The 14,134-nt window shown below is 34.9% G+C and overlaps 4 protein-coding genes across 6 annotated transcripts; 2 read left to right on the top strand and 2 right to left on the bottom strand.

Annotated features, from left to right (window-relative positions):
* Positions 1-700: 700 nt before the first annotated feature.
* LOC145902660 (uncharacterized) lies at positions 701-4,212 on the bottom strand. Its single transcript, XM_082990712.1, has 4 exons — positions 4,053-4,212; positions 2,497-2,629; positions 2,236-2,298; positions 701-1,942 (listed from the first exon to the last, which is right to left on the bottom strand). The coding sequence occupies exons 1-4, from the start codon at positions 4,157-4,159 to the stop codon at positions 1,415-1,417; spliced, it is 831 nt and encodes a 276-aa protein (XP_082846838.1). The 5' UTR covers positions 4,160-4,212; the 3' UTR covers positions 701-1,414.
* A 2,032-nt stretch (positions 4,213-6,244) lies between these two features.
* LOC145902939 (motile sperm domain-containing protein 1-like) lies at positions 6,245-7,602 on the top strand. Its single transcript, XM_082991029.1, has 4 exons — positions 6,245-6,431; positions 6,630-6,705; positions 6,777-7,027; positions 7,397-7,602. The coding sequence occupies exons 1-4, from the start codon at positions 6,245-6,247 to the stop codon at positions 7,600-7,602; spliced, it is 720 nt and encodes a 239-aa protein (XP_082847155.1).
* Positions 7,416-12,873, top strand: LOC145902279 (uncharacterized). Its single transcript, XM_082990190.1, has 15 exons — positions 7,416-7,555; positions 8,693-9,339; positions 9,473-9,524; positions 9,674-9,795; positions 9,885-10,095; positions 10,219-10,307; positions 10,603-10,731; positions 10,791-10,886; positions 11,033-11,214; positions 11,276-11,399; positions 11,461-11,625; positions 11,691-11,824; positions 11,901-12,096; positions 12,240-12,421; positions 12,501-12,873. Exons 2-15 carry the CDS (start codon positions 8,761-8,763, stop codon positions 12,658-12,660), a joined length of 2,421 nt encoding a protein of 806 aa, XP_082846316.1. The 5' UTR covers positions 7,416-7,555; positions 8,693-8,760; the 3' UTR covers positions 12,661-12,873.
* A 72-nt stretch (positions 12,874-12,945) lies between these two features.
* Positions 12,946-13,945, bottom strand: LOC145902281 (FUN14 domain-containing protein 1-like). Of its 3 annotated transcripts, none has more exons than XM_082990192.1 (4): positions 13,818-13,945; positions 13,533-13,674; positions 13,280-13,476; positions 12,946-13,231 (listed from the first exon to the last, which is right to left on the bottom strand). In XM_082990192.1, the coding sequence occupies exons 1-4, from the start codon at positions 13,840-13,842 to the stop codon at positions 13,152-13,154; spliced, it is 444 nt and encodes a 147-aa protein (XP_082846318.1). In that variant the 5' UTR covers positions 13,843-13,945; the 3' UTR covers positions 12,946-13,151. The 3 variants fall into 3 exon arrangements, with proteins under 3 accessions (XP_082846318.1, XP_082846319.1, XP_082846317.1); XM_082990193.1 differs by having other exon boundaries at positions 12,946-13,229; positions 13,299-13,476; XM_082990191.1 differs by having other exon boundaries at positions 12,946-13,476.
* Between the last annotated feature and the right edge of the window lie 189 nt (positions 13,946-14,134).

Genomic DNA, 14,134 nt, shown 5'->3' with positions numbered 1-14,134 from the left:
TCACAGTGGTCCTTCAAAATATTTCATTAAATTTTGGTCTCTGGCTGATGCAGGTTTTGAGAAAATGCATTCGGTTTCGAAGGTGGAAAAACTATGTACCGTTACGCTCGAGTGCAAACAAGTCGAGGAGTAGGTAAATCCCCACGAGATTTGTCTTGGTCGTACTACAGGAGTGTTTGGTTGTTGTGACTTTATGTCGATGACGTGAACGTTATCAGACATGTCCAAAACGTAATGAGACCTTAACCAGATTAGAGTAGATAAAATGCGTTTACAATTACACATCTGTTGTAGTTTGACTAGCAAACCGCTTGCTTAGTTGGTTACAAACTATGGTAGTACATGGTTTGAATTGAATATTAAATTAGGTTTGCTCCAGAAGGGTCATGTTTTCGTTTCTATTATAGTTTGTACCTTTGTGCATAGTATGCTATAGCAGTTAAATAACAAAATATAGTTGAATGTGAATAAAATTTTTAATGGATTTAAAACTATTTCTGTTGCCAGATTTAAAGGCTTGTAACTTTGTTCCATTGTTCGCAAAGAGATTTTCATTCATACAATGTTGAATGCAGGAAAAGAGTAGCCTATTCGTTTGGAATAAATATATAGCTTTTTCTGTATTCTGTGAAAAGTTGCAAAAATGTGATCACATTTTTTCCTAACTGTAACATTTGTGTACCATTTTGCTATCAGGATATTGTTGGTTACTGTATTGTACTATTTGCTTAAAAGTAATGAGGACCTTAAAGAAAAAATGGAATGCTAAAGAGAATTCAAAACAGAAAGCCATTCGAAGACAGTTGGATAAAAAAGCAGTTGAACGTTTTTACACTATTGTTTTACCTTCCCTCGTGGTTGCTGCACTGATTTTAATATTTTTTATATTCATGAACACTTATCCATATGCAGATAAAAATCAACTGTAAAGAGTAAATGGATATGTTTTGGTCTGAACGAAGTTCAAGAACTGGTGGTTCATGTCATGATTATTTTGCTGACATATGAACATGTGCTTCAGAGACAAACTTTTATATTATTTGCTGAATAATTTTTCAATCTGTTATCACCTGTTTTATTGCCCAATTTATCTACCTTTTTACAAGAAAAAATCAATCACAATGTAATGCATATTGTATTGTAGATATGTAAGTGTATATAAGTGCACAATGATAAGTAAGAAATCACACTGCATTTTAAACAGGTAGAAAAATTTCCATTTCAACTGAAACAATATTTAGTGTTTTAAAGGAATTAACATTTTTGAATTATGTTCAAAAATTGTGACAAAGTTTTGTTTGCCTCTTTTGATTTGACTGGCAGTTGCAATTCGCCATTCACAGCTTTTTAATACATTTGTTACATATAGTACAGAAATCAGAATACCAAGAACCCCAAAATAACACATGATCAATTATTGGTAGGCGCTACCATAATTTCTTTCCCATCCTACACCTTCCACATGAGAACGGAATTGATCAGAATCCGGAAACTCCGAACCTGCGGCTGTAGGAATTGGTCTTTCTTCTTGTACGTCAGAAGTTCCGTTGTTCACTGTGTTTGGCTCCTCATACACTCCCCGACTAAAGTATTCACTCACCGACATGTTGAGGTCATTGGAGTTGCGTGGCTTATCATCTGCATACTTGTTGACAAATATGTCTCGCGTTGTAATGAGCGAAACCACTGCAATAAGCGATTCGATGAACCCAAAAATAATTAACATGCTGGTAGTCGCTAGTTTTTGATCAAACGTCGTTTGTGCAACGCATCTGACTGTTGGTGTAGTTGCATTTAATGATCCAACGCCTGTACAGTTATTTCCTTCGATTAACAGTTCTCCTTTGGTGAAGGATGAAGTAACCATGTCGGAAATAGCGATCCCTATCAGTACCATCGAAAGCAATAAGCTACCGACCGAAAAAAAACCAAACGCCAGTATCTGCAAACAAGAAAGAACGATAAAGTGACAAAGCAGCCACAACGAATCTTCCGGCTCATGTGTTTAGCATTCATCTTACTCTACAAACGATAGTATGTTAAGATTTGCTTCAAACAAGTAAACGTTTCTCGCCCCGAACTTTAATTCAGCTGTTTTTCAAACATAGTGTTTTTAGAGTGAGTTAGAAAAGCTTTTATTACCCTTTGCCTATGCGCATTGTAACAGAAGCTTAAAACCTGTATGTTTGGATCAGGAAAAGTACTGCGCAGTTTTTGAGGTTAGCAATATGTTACCGTGGTTCGACGACGAAGTTCAGATCTTGAAGTAACAAGTCCAATACATCCAGTAACGATGATCTGCCGATAAAACAACGATGTTATTGGTGAGCTTGCTTGTTTACACTTGCGAAATATTATGCGGTAATTATCAAGTAAAAGAAGGTTGTACGGTTATTTATAAGCTTATTCCTATTTCGTCGTTGTGCATGATATTTCCTGACCTTAATTTACTCATAAAAACTTTAAAAAGAACGGTTTTTCTTTAAATCAATTTACCACAGTTCCAACCCAAATTCCCGCAGCAGCTTTTGCTTGAGTAAAAATGTCGAACGCTACTGCGCTAAATGCAATGTCAAATATTCCAACACATAGAGTAAAGATTCCAAGCACCAGTTGTATGAAGCCCAACCTGCAAAGCAAGCTGTGTCAATTCTTTTTATGCAACAAAAGTATACGTGTCCTTGCTAAAAAAATTTATCCAAAACGAGAAATTGCTTAATTTATATTGTTTTATTTGAAAATGCATCCAAACGTTTTTGTGAAACGTCATGAGCGTTGTTAAACCTGCTGACCCAAATACGGTATTGAATAGATTTAAACACGGTATTGAATAGAATTAAATTAGATGGTTACTTGTCACGGCTACCCTACAACTAGTTAAAAAAAAATTCGAACTATAGTAGCCTTCGCAGAAATGTTTTATGGTATCGCATGACAAGGCAGGATTGCTCCACTGAGCAAGGTCCTTACTTGGTTATTACAGCTATCGTATCCAGATCATTAAGTAAAGTATGTTCATATTTTAAAAGAAAATTCAACAAACAACACAATGCAGCTTATCGAATCTCAAAAACGTATAATGCTGATAAAACTGTTATTTTGTATTGTTACATTTTGACACATCTAATTGGAAACAACTTGACTCGTTTCTGGGGAACAAAACCCTTCTGTACCAGTGTCACATAAACGAGCTGGATGGTAAGTACGCCTATCACTTACTAGTAATAAAATCAGTTTTTGATTTATTGTCTTACATGATTGAGCATGCCAACCTGACAGTATAATCACTTTATTGACAGATTACAATTTTACTGTCGTAGAATTATTTTTACATTTTTTTGTTTTTACTCTTGCAGTCGGTAAAATAAAAATGACGTAAGGACGTTTTTTGAAACGTGTACAGAAATTAACACTGCGGTAAATTGGTAAAAAATGCCTCTATCAAGCCCAAGGTTCAATTCAACATTAATAAATTCACGGCGAGTTACAACCTCACAAAGTACAATGTATCAAATATAAATTAGCTAAAAATGCCCTGGTTGATAATAAGCAGTTTTACCAAAGTCCACACAGTCAATCCCAAGTATTGGATGCCCAGAGTGTTTAGCGCAGTGGTTTGGAGTAATACTTTTTGACCTTTTAAAAGATCATAAACAGTGTTAGAGCCTTTTGCCCGCCATTTGTCCTGGTCCGTTTAGTAAATTTGCTTTGGGTATTAAACGGAGCTGGGAAAGAAATTTACGGTAGTGATTTGTTGCAACATATATTTGTGGCTTACATTACCTCTTCCATGTCTATTGCATTAAATCCGACTACAAGCAAAATGTAAAAAGAAGGTCTGTTTATTTGTGTTTCCTTAGAGCTGAATTAAGTCAAGATTAATCGCCAATCACCGGCCCTAGGCAGCTTATGGCACTGTTTTAATGTTTGCTTTCGAGTTTTTCGACAGGTTAAGCACAGGGCAGTTTCGAAGTATGCAGTATAATAGCGCCTCAGAAAGACCTCATTTAATATTACACGCCATGTTGCGCCTAACGAATCACATGACCTACCTTACGATTCTAACATGATACAGCTTTGGTGGGCTGAATTCATTGCCAGTTGCGACGTTACCGGGTTCATGGGTATTCGCAGGCACTGCACGCGGTACATCTGTCATATTGCTTTTCACATTTTCACCAATCCTATGAAACTAGCGAACAAACAAAACACATCCAAAAAAATAAAATACATTTTTACATGTTATAGACACGAAAGCAAATCTGTCTCTTATTTCTGGAACTAAACTCAATGATAATGCATGTAGACTACCCGACATAACATGTCAGGTTTGTTGAAAGTCTAGCCTGGAGCCACATTCACTGTCTCAAGAAAAGAACGTTCTTTGCACAGACTTTCAAAGTATATTTAAGTGCGGTGAGGTGTGACGGCTCTGAAACTTTACCCAGGCTATGTAGGCGAAGTAGGCTGGTTTGAATTGCCAGGCGCTATTTGCTTAGCATCTTGGCGACGAACGTAAATCCCCGACGGCCGGGATAGAGAAAATTGGAATTTCAACTTTGCGTAGTCATAAAATGTGGTGACTGTAGCTTTGTATAATTTTTATGATTGTGAACTTTAGCATCTTCATTGTGGTTGTTTAAGTTAGTGTATGTTGGTAAATCCTTTTCTATTTTGTTTGCACTTATTTTCAGGTCCGAAGAAACGTTTACCAAATCCTGCAATGTAATGGAATACCAGTGTTTGCTTTTAGGCCACGGGCACTTTTTAATCATTAAGGCAATTAGAATGAAATTTACAAATTGCTTTCACGGGTGCGTAATTGGAGCCCCAAACGGTGCGTGTTAATTGTGAATATAGTATTTTAAGTACATCTGGAGCAGTTGTTCTGCGGATGAGTTGGTGTCTAACTCGATAATTTTGAAATTTACGAGGCCCAAAAGTAAGCTTTGGACGCTCCAAAAACGACGCAATGTAACCTACAGTGGGTCGCACCATTTGGGATCCTCTGCCTTTGCGGTAAAAATTCCTCAGTTTCAAAGCAAACTATGCACCCCTCTTTCGTGGGCCTAGCAGTGGGCAATTATAAGTAGTTGCAAATTATGTCGTCATCTATTGTGAAGTACCACCGATTATTGGTCTATTGTTAAACAACAAAGACTAGAGGCAATATTGAAATATTTAAAAATATTTGTGAGAAAAGCAATTGGTTGTAATACGCGTTTAAGTAAGGACAAATTGTATAAAAAGAGTCATAGGTCTTTTGTAGAATGTACATAGGCTACAAAGCGTGAACTAAAGTGTAGCAAGAAGTTAAATTCTGAATTTGAGATTTTTGGTTGAACTGAACAGGTCACAGAAAATACAGTTTTGACGTGTTTTGTTGATTCCAAGTCGGTTAATTTAAATGACAGAAAGGCGATATATTCACAAAACATTTTGCGACCCTTTGACTGAAGTTTATCTTTGACAGTGGTGGCCAACTTGTGGCGCATGTGCTAATTGCAAGTTTACTGGTGGCGCACTAAACACCAAAGATAATTCAAGAAAAAGCAGGGCTACTTGCAAAGAAAAAAACAACTGATGTCCAGACAAAGTACACACGAAATTTAGGTCATACATAGCTAGAAGTGAGTTTTACTGATATTATTTGAAAATAATATCCAGGAAGTTGTAGCGCATCTGAATTAAGGTGCTACAATATTGAGTTCGAAATTAGTTTTCTTATTTTTATTTCGGAACAAGAAATTTTCAGCATTTTAGGTCTGCAGATTACATTTTCACATCAAAGCCATATGTAACGCTTGAATGGCTCCAGGTTTTGACTCTTTGTTTTGATGCGATCTGATGTATACATGACTATCCCTGCGTGCTGTTCTCGTACGCGCGTCACGCCATAAGATAGTTGTTTTGTTCGCAGAAAGTCGGTTACTCTCGAAAATAACGTTTTTGTTTTTTAATTGCGTATGGAAGATACGCGTAATTATGGTTTGTTTGTGTAGGCTATATACTGTGTGGCTAATGGCTTTACTTATTTCAGACAGAGTTCTCCATTGGCTGACCATTCAATGCAATCCATGCCAAACTTAAGAAAAAGTTCCCTCACTGAAATTTTTGTATTTTTATTTGCTACGTATCATTTTGTTTTCTAAGATTCAATGTTTTTTACTGCTCTAGTAAGTTACTTATTTACAAATACAGGTACTGCTATTTTGCATTCATAGGCTTGGGTTCGAAATGGTGAATGCCACAAGCTAGGAAAACTAGTTTTGCCAAAACGGCTAGACAAGACAGTTCTTCTTCTCAAATACAGAGGAAACTGCCAATTTTTGTCACACCGGGCCTTTTGGAATATGTTTTAAGTGACAGATCAACCCACAAACAAATTGTTACTGTATATAATCCTTATGATTTTTTAATTCATTTTAAAGGTATGCTAGTAGTATTGTATGTACCAAGTAAAATTTGCATATCTTATCTATTTTTGAACATAATATATCGGAGTACCCTTCGTAGCAAGTAAAGCGAGTTTTAAAGTAAATCCTACACCAATCATCATGTTTTATCAACATGCATTTCCAATATTTTGAACTCAAGTTTTAACCAGTTATCTATACTCTCAAATACAGTACTTTGCACTGCTCCCAAAAACTACCATGTTGGTGAAGCCAAAGGCATTGTAAAACCTCAGTGTTGCTCTGACATGTAAGTGTCATGCCTTTGTAAGTTTATGCAATTATGAACAATGTCTAATTTATGAACACATTTATTTGTAGAGTCATTCGCTTGATTAACCTTCAAGATTCTGCAGATAGAGAAGATAAGTTTCGTGTGGAAGTTTCCCAGGCTGAACCTGTGTTGAAAAAGGGACCAAAATATCAGACTGTTCCTCTTGGTATAAAAGAAATCATTAGCAAAATAGTTGACACACCTTCTGTGACGAATAAAAGTGATTCACAGCAAATTCCCCAAAATCCTGCTTATCCTGAAACCACATCATTTGAATTGGATTCAAGCTTACCTAAAGGTAACTAACACACTGTCAAGATGTTTTAGTAAATGTTGTATCCATGATTTTGCCTAAAATGTGTAAAAATTCATAGTTAGGAATTCTATCTTGTTGTGGTCTGCTGTCAAACAAGGTCTTTTGTGTGATATATATAAATTTGTCAAATCAATAATTAGAAAAGAAAATCTAAAACATTACGATAAAAAATGCATTCAAGATCGACTGAATATGTCAAAATACTGCAAAGTATACACTGATTTGTCCCTTTCATATATTTTTAAATTATAGAATAGCTTGATATTACAGTGCAAGCAATAAAAAACACTTTATAGTCTAATTTTCCAAAACTGAACTTTTTTAGTACTCAATAGCCTTTACTTCTTTCAGGAGAATTTTTGAGCAGCAGGTGGTTGATGATCTCTATTGCCGTGGTGTGTTTGTGCGCACTAGCTACGCATACAACAGGACAAGAAGACGAAAACAGTTTTATTCCTACATATTATTCATTGACATCCAATCAGAAAATGGTTGCATCTTATATTCTTGGTGAGAGGGTTGAAAATGTGCCAATGCAATTTGTTGTTTTTGTTTGAATGTCTTCTAAATAAAAAAAGAGATATTATTCTTAATGTTCTCTATGACTATACCAAGATATTTACTATAAAAGATTGTCACCAGTGTAAGGTCCAACAAGAATGAAATTATAAAAAGGTTTTACATTAACACAAAGCACTGTCCAGTCACAGTACCAAATGCTTAGAAGCCAAATTGTACCATTTAGTTTTAATTTGGGTATTTTGGGTTATTAAAAGTAACTATGAAGTAAATAAACATTTGTAATGTTTCTTTTCATTTTGAAAAGACAAACTAGTGTTCTGTGTCTGCATGGTTAACAATTGTTTTTTGTGCATGGTCCATTGGGACAAAATTGTCCAGAAAATACTCAAAAAGCATTCAATGTATATTTTATATTTCTAATGAATCCATTTCTTCTGTACAACAAAAACAATACAAAATTGTTCTTTAAATAAAAAAAGACATCTGCAGATAGACCACTATCCTATGGTTGGTATAACACATATTATATAAATCTGTTTCATTTTGAAACTAACTGTAAATGTAAAACTATTGACTGCAAAAAAGTAATTGTGCTTCTCCAGAAGTGTAAATATTATAGGTGGACAATAAAACTTCCAGACCGTTTGCTTGACCTTTTTGATTCAGCATGCTTGAATAATTTCTAATAAAAGGTGTATTTGTGGTCTTAAGCACCAGTGTGTTTGGCGGGAAAACGCTGTGACTCTTGTCTTTGAAGTTATGGTGTTACTGTTAGCTAAAGTTTTGGTGTAAAAATTTAAGTTAATTCATAAATTGATATAAATGAAATGTTTGCATTTATGTCAGTAACAGAAATATAGTAAATTGGCATGTTGCAATTTGTTTTATGTGTGCCTTTTTTGCTTATAGTAACAATAATAGTTTATAACAGAAATAATCCTAATATTTCAACCAATTTGGACCTCACATAGTAAAAACTTTTGTTACATTTTCTTTGCTTTTTTAAATTGTATCAAAAGAAATTTTTGTACTGTAAAAACCATGTGGATTAAGTTATACTTTCGTGGTGGTAGTATTTTATTGCATTACATATATAGGAAATCGATGTTTTTACCAATTTTGCAGGTTTAATAACAATGGCAATATTTCGACCCTGATCTGGATTTTGTCTGAATCTATGTACTACTGTTAAAATGTCACGAACACATGGATTTAATTCCCCGAACCGCAGAAGCAAGCGTCTGCTTGCAAGTGGATATTATCTTCCATCTCAAAATGAGATTGATGTTCCAAGTGATGAAGATGATATAGAATCTGTGGACTCCAATATAAGCAGATCTTCTTTTGCTGCTGAAAATAGAAATGTGGTTTATGAGGAATCTCCGACCAGGCAAATTTTTAATCGCTACCGAAGGAGAAATCATTCTGGCTCGCCCGCAAGAAGTCCTGTGAGTGCATCAAGGAGTGTGGATGCCACTGTGAACCGGATAACTTTGAAGAAAGAAACTCATGCCCACAAACAAGCCCTGGTGACTTCTGAGAAAACAGTGTATAAGTCAACCAGGCAGCGCGAAACTGTCACTAACCGCAGTCACACTATACACCATTTGTATGGCCTTCAGCAAGATGAAGATGAAAATAATGCTGGTGGTGAACATGTTGGAAGGCAGAGTAATGTTCACTCAGCAAATATGCAACAAATAGACGGCAGTCAAGCTTCTCAGGGTGATGTTTTTAAAACACCCACTATTTTGTACAGAAACACCTTGCAGGTAGGTACATTTATCAACATTTATGCAGGAAACAATTTAATGAGCTATTTACCTAAATCTTTGTATGTTTTTTAATTTTATGTACCATTTTCACAAATGTGCAGAACTAAATTATATATAATTCATTTTTTAGAGACATGCTTCCTCTCTTTCAGATGATGAAACTGAAGGATTTGAAAGCCAAGGTGAAAGTTAACAGTTTTGTACAAAAACTTATAGCACATAAGAACAATTTCTGTAATGGTTGAATTAGTCGAGTTCATTGCCTATACATTTACATAAAATTCTTTAGATTAGTTTACAACTATTTGCCATTTTTGTTATGTATGTTTAGTTTTCAACGAGAATCATGTCTCCCCGAACTTCAGTTTCTTGACAATGGTTTATCAAACTATTGTTTTGCTTCTTACCTCTGCTTCTAATTTTACTTGGAAAGGTGGCATGTTTGTTTACAAGGTAAGTATATTAACCATTTGCTGGTACAATTCTTAATTAGTCACACAATGTCTGTGAATTTACTGTTTTGTTTGTGTAATGCTTTTCAGATGACCACAAAAGTACTTTTGTTGGACACATGGCTATTAACACATGGGTTGGGTGAAAAGATGACATTGCTATATCCACGCAAACTTTTCAAGCTTGTGTTACTTGCACTTGCCATTGCAGTCGCCACATACTTAGTGTTATCTGTTCCTCATTTATACAAAAGAGTGTTTCTCACTAAAACTACACCAATAAAGGGCACTTCACCATTGGGTAAGTATTGAAAAGAAATGAAGTAATTTCTTACAAATCTATAAATATGTATTTGTTAAAGAATGTGATGTTTTCCCTTAATGCCATTATACTGTAGCTGTGAAATATATTTTATTCTCACAGAAAAAGGTAGTGAAAATGAAGTGAAACATTTTGAGAAGTATTCCAAACAACTTCAAGAGTACCAAAAGTCTGTGCAAAAAGTTGTTGAGGTAACGGGCTATAGTGCAACTTCTTGTAACAAGATTTGCAATATTTTTTTTTTAATACAAAAGTCCTTGTTTATATTGTAACTATATGCCACCAAAACTAACATCAAATCAAAAGGTTAAGTATGTATTGCTATAGCCAAAGGCTATAAAACATTTAAGCGTAACTTTTCTGAATATTACTCTTTTGAAATAACACTACATAGTATATGTAAACAGAATATGCATTGTGTTTGGGTGAAATGTATTTTTTACCAAAAAATATTGCAACAAATTTAATGATACAATCTGATGCAAGGGACTAGAATACTCCCTACAACAACTGGAAATAAAAATTGTTGATCGTCATTCTTTGCTCAATACACAACTGGAGAAACTTGAAAGAAAACATCAACAGGGCATTGAAGAAATCAAAAAAACCTCGGAGGTTTTGAATTATAGTGTTCACAACTCCTGGAAGTTTTGATTTTTGATTTTATTTTGCAGAGATTAACATCGGTGGCTTCTGTTGTAGACGATTCCGTTACTGATAAAACAAAGGAAATGGAGGTTATGCTAACACAACAACTTAATCTGATACAAGTAAGATTTTAAAACGTTGTGTGAGGGTAGACCACCCTAGATTGCCCACATCAACATTCCCCAAATAATTGTCTGTTTTTCAGTCAACAGGTTGATCTTGCTTACATATATTTGAAATGAAATAAACTGTTTTTTTGTCACTGTAGACAAAGATAGAGCAAGTAAAACATAAACATAAAGAAGCAATTCAGGATATCAAACAAGACATAAATGTAAGGTTTCAAGAAGTTGAAATCAAATCAAAAGACCTTCAAAGCAAACTTGATCATTTTGAAAATTACATGACCACTTTGGAAAGCAAAATGGGAAGTGTTGGATCTGATGCAAGGTCAGTGTAGAATAGTAATGTAACAGATTGTCTATATTTCTGTGCTCTTCTTGTGATGTAGAAATTTGGAAGTGCTTGTAAAGCAAAGTTATGCCAATGCTACATATCTAAAGGAGATCACAGACAAAAGTTTCACTGAGAACTTCCTTTTGCTGCTGCAAAAAGGATCAGCAGATTCTAGCAAGGTTAGTGACAAATACTGACACTTGGTACTTTGCATTATAAAAAATATGTACTTATATATAGATGTCCAAATCAAGTCACAGTCACCTTGCATTGCTATTTATTGAGTGGCTAAAAGTACGAGGTTTTGTGAAGGAAAAAGATTTTAGCGGGGTTTATGATCATATGAACAAATCTTTTGTTGACATGATGAACGAAGTCAAATCTGAAATGGATCTAAAAATTAAGGTTGGCATTAAAAAGATTAAACCAAACACATGAAATGAAGTATTTCAACATGCTTTTATTTCCAGGCAACGTTAGGTGGAAAAAATCAACAGTCATCAATTACCCTGGATTCAATCGCAACCCAAAAGTATTCACATCAAAATCTTGTTACTGAAACCATGGTGAAGGCTTGGATAAGGGAAGCACTAGAAGTCTATAGGTAAGTTCGAAAATTTTTGTGGAAAAGGAAAGGTGTTTTACTATTTTGACATTATTTCACCACACTTTCTCTGCAGTGCTGATCGAATAGGAATGCCCGATTTTGCTCTCGAATCCTCTGGTGGTTTTATTGTTAACACAAGATGCTCAGAAACATACAGACACAAAACAGCCTTGGTTAGCATTTTTGGAATTCCAATTTATTATGACATCAATACTCCAAGGGCCATTATTCAACCCAATGTACTGCCTGGAGATTGCTGGGCTTTTCAGGTAAATTTTATTGCAACTGTTATTGATACATATTCTTAAAGTAATGCTGTGAATTTTTGGTAACCGCAGTAAATGTTAATCAACAAGTATAGGTAATATATAGAAAGAAACAAATAAGAAACATTTGTTGATTTATTTTGCAGGGAACAGAGGGATATGTTGTGATTGGTCTTTCTGCTGCTATTCACCCCACATCATTTACACTGGAACATATCCCTAAGTCTCTGGCACTCTACAACAATATTTCAAGTGCACCAAAAGATTTTACTGTGTATGGGTTGAATGAACCCACAGACTTGGAAGGCAACCTGCTGGGCATATTTAGGTATGATTATATGCATAAGTGTTTCAAATTTAATTTCGACACTAATGTCCTCAAGTTAAATTTCAATCGTTGCATTAAGATATGAGGAAAGTGGTCAAGCAATCCAAACCTTTTCCATTGAACCATTACATGAAAGTGGCAGAAATTTTAGCTTCATTGAGCTACGAATTGCATCCAACTGGGGTCACAAGGACTTTACCTGTTTGTATAGGTTCCGAGTGCATGGAGTCAAGGCGTAATATGTGGTATTAGATGATGAACATTATTATTTGAATTTCAAATGAAATCTGTTTTGCGAATTTGTTCTCAGTAAGAGTTGCCCTATTGCTATACTGGTACATTATTACATTTATGCATATTTTTGAGTTTAAGGCATTTCAAATTACAACAATGCTTGCAATTGCATGGTGATTTTTGTTTTGTGGTTATTTTAATAAAATTTGCATGTATTACCTGTCCTGGAATGCAGGTTAGTTTTCGTAGCTCAAATATCAGGATTGAAAACAAAGAAATTGAATTTATTCACGATAGATTTGAATAAACTTGCAGTGTTATGTACACACAAATGCAGGGAGTTAGTATGGCTATCATTTTTTATTCTTCAAATATTACCTTCCAGTGTGCGCGAAATCAGCAACACAACTGTACACTCATAGTCTGGTAAGTCCAGCACCAACATTCTCTTGACCAGATCAAAGCAGTCAGGTTCTAAAGATCAAGATTTGTAGACTCATGTAGATATTCCTATAAGTACTCCCCCAGCAAATCCAAGTGTAATTGGTGCATTGTGTTTGACTAATTGAAAAATCTGTATACACAATTTGTCTGATTTTGTATGTGTAGATACAAAAAATAGATTTTGTAAAACTGGCTGTACATTATTTCTTTGAAGTTCTTTTGGTACATGTTTTTGGGTCTTTTTCATGTCAAGATTCACTTTTGACCAATTGACTGATATGTAACCACACTGATGTGCAACCTGAAGCATTAACATTCCTCCACCAATAGCAGATGCTGCTACACGCCCAACCTTTTTGAAAATGCACCCAACAATCCTAAAACAAACTTTTATGTTATATCACATAAAAAATGTATTGGTGGCAATACATACCATCCACTTGCACCTCCAACAGCAATCTGTGTCATTGGCTGATACTTCATTAGTGCACCAGCATATTTTTTTATTAGATCGGCTTGATCACTCTGCAATTCATCAGTGCTGATAACTTCAAACAATTCATCCACTGGATTAGCTGAAAGTGGTAGAACTATAATTGGCCCATCGTTTACATTAATCGCATCACATATCCTATTAGGTTAGGTATACCAACAGTGGTAAAACGATACCATTGGAAATAAACAAATTAATACAAAGTACATTTTAGTTTAGCCTTACCTATTTCTGTTGAATTATCTTCCATTGCCAAACAATCAAATGTTTTTCCTTTTGTATGTCAACAATTCCTCTCTTTCATTGTTAATGCGCGCTCCTTAAAAAAACACAAGATACCAGATAAGTCCGCCAATAGCGCCAAAGAGTTATCCTTCTGATGTCCAGTGCCTGAAACCTTTTCCGAAACAGTCGATGGATGTGTATGCATAACCTTGATACAAGTATTATTTCGTTGCTGTTTGGCCTTAATAAGTATAATAAAGTTCCAGCATGACCAATCGGTTCTCCTTGTCAAAACGTAAAATACTGTTGATCTAATG

Source organism: Ascidia mentula, chromosome 5 (assembly GCF_947561715.1).
Source record: "Ascidia mentula chromosome 5, kaAscMent1.1, whole genome shotgun sequence".
Classification (NCBI taxonomy): Eukaryota; Metazoa; Chordata; class Ascidiacea; order Phlebobranchia; family Ascidiidae; genus Ascidia; species Ascidia mentula.
This window is presented reverse-complemented; position numbering and strand designations above follow the sequence as displayed.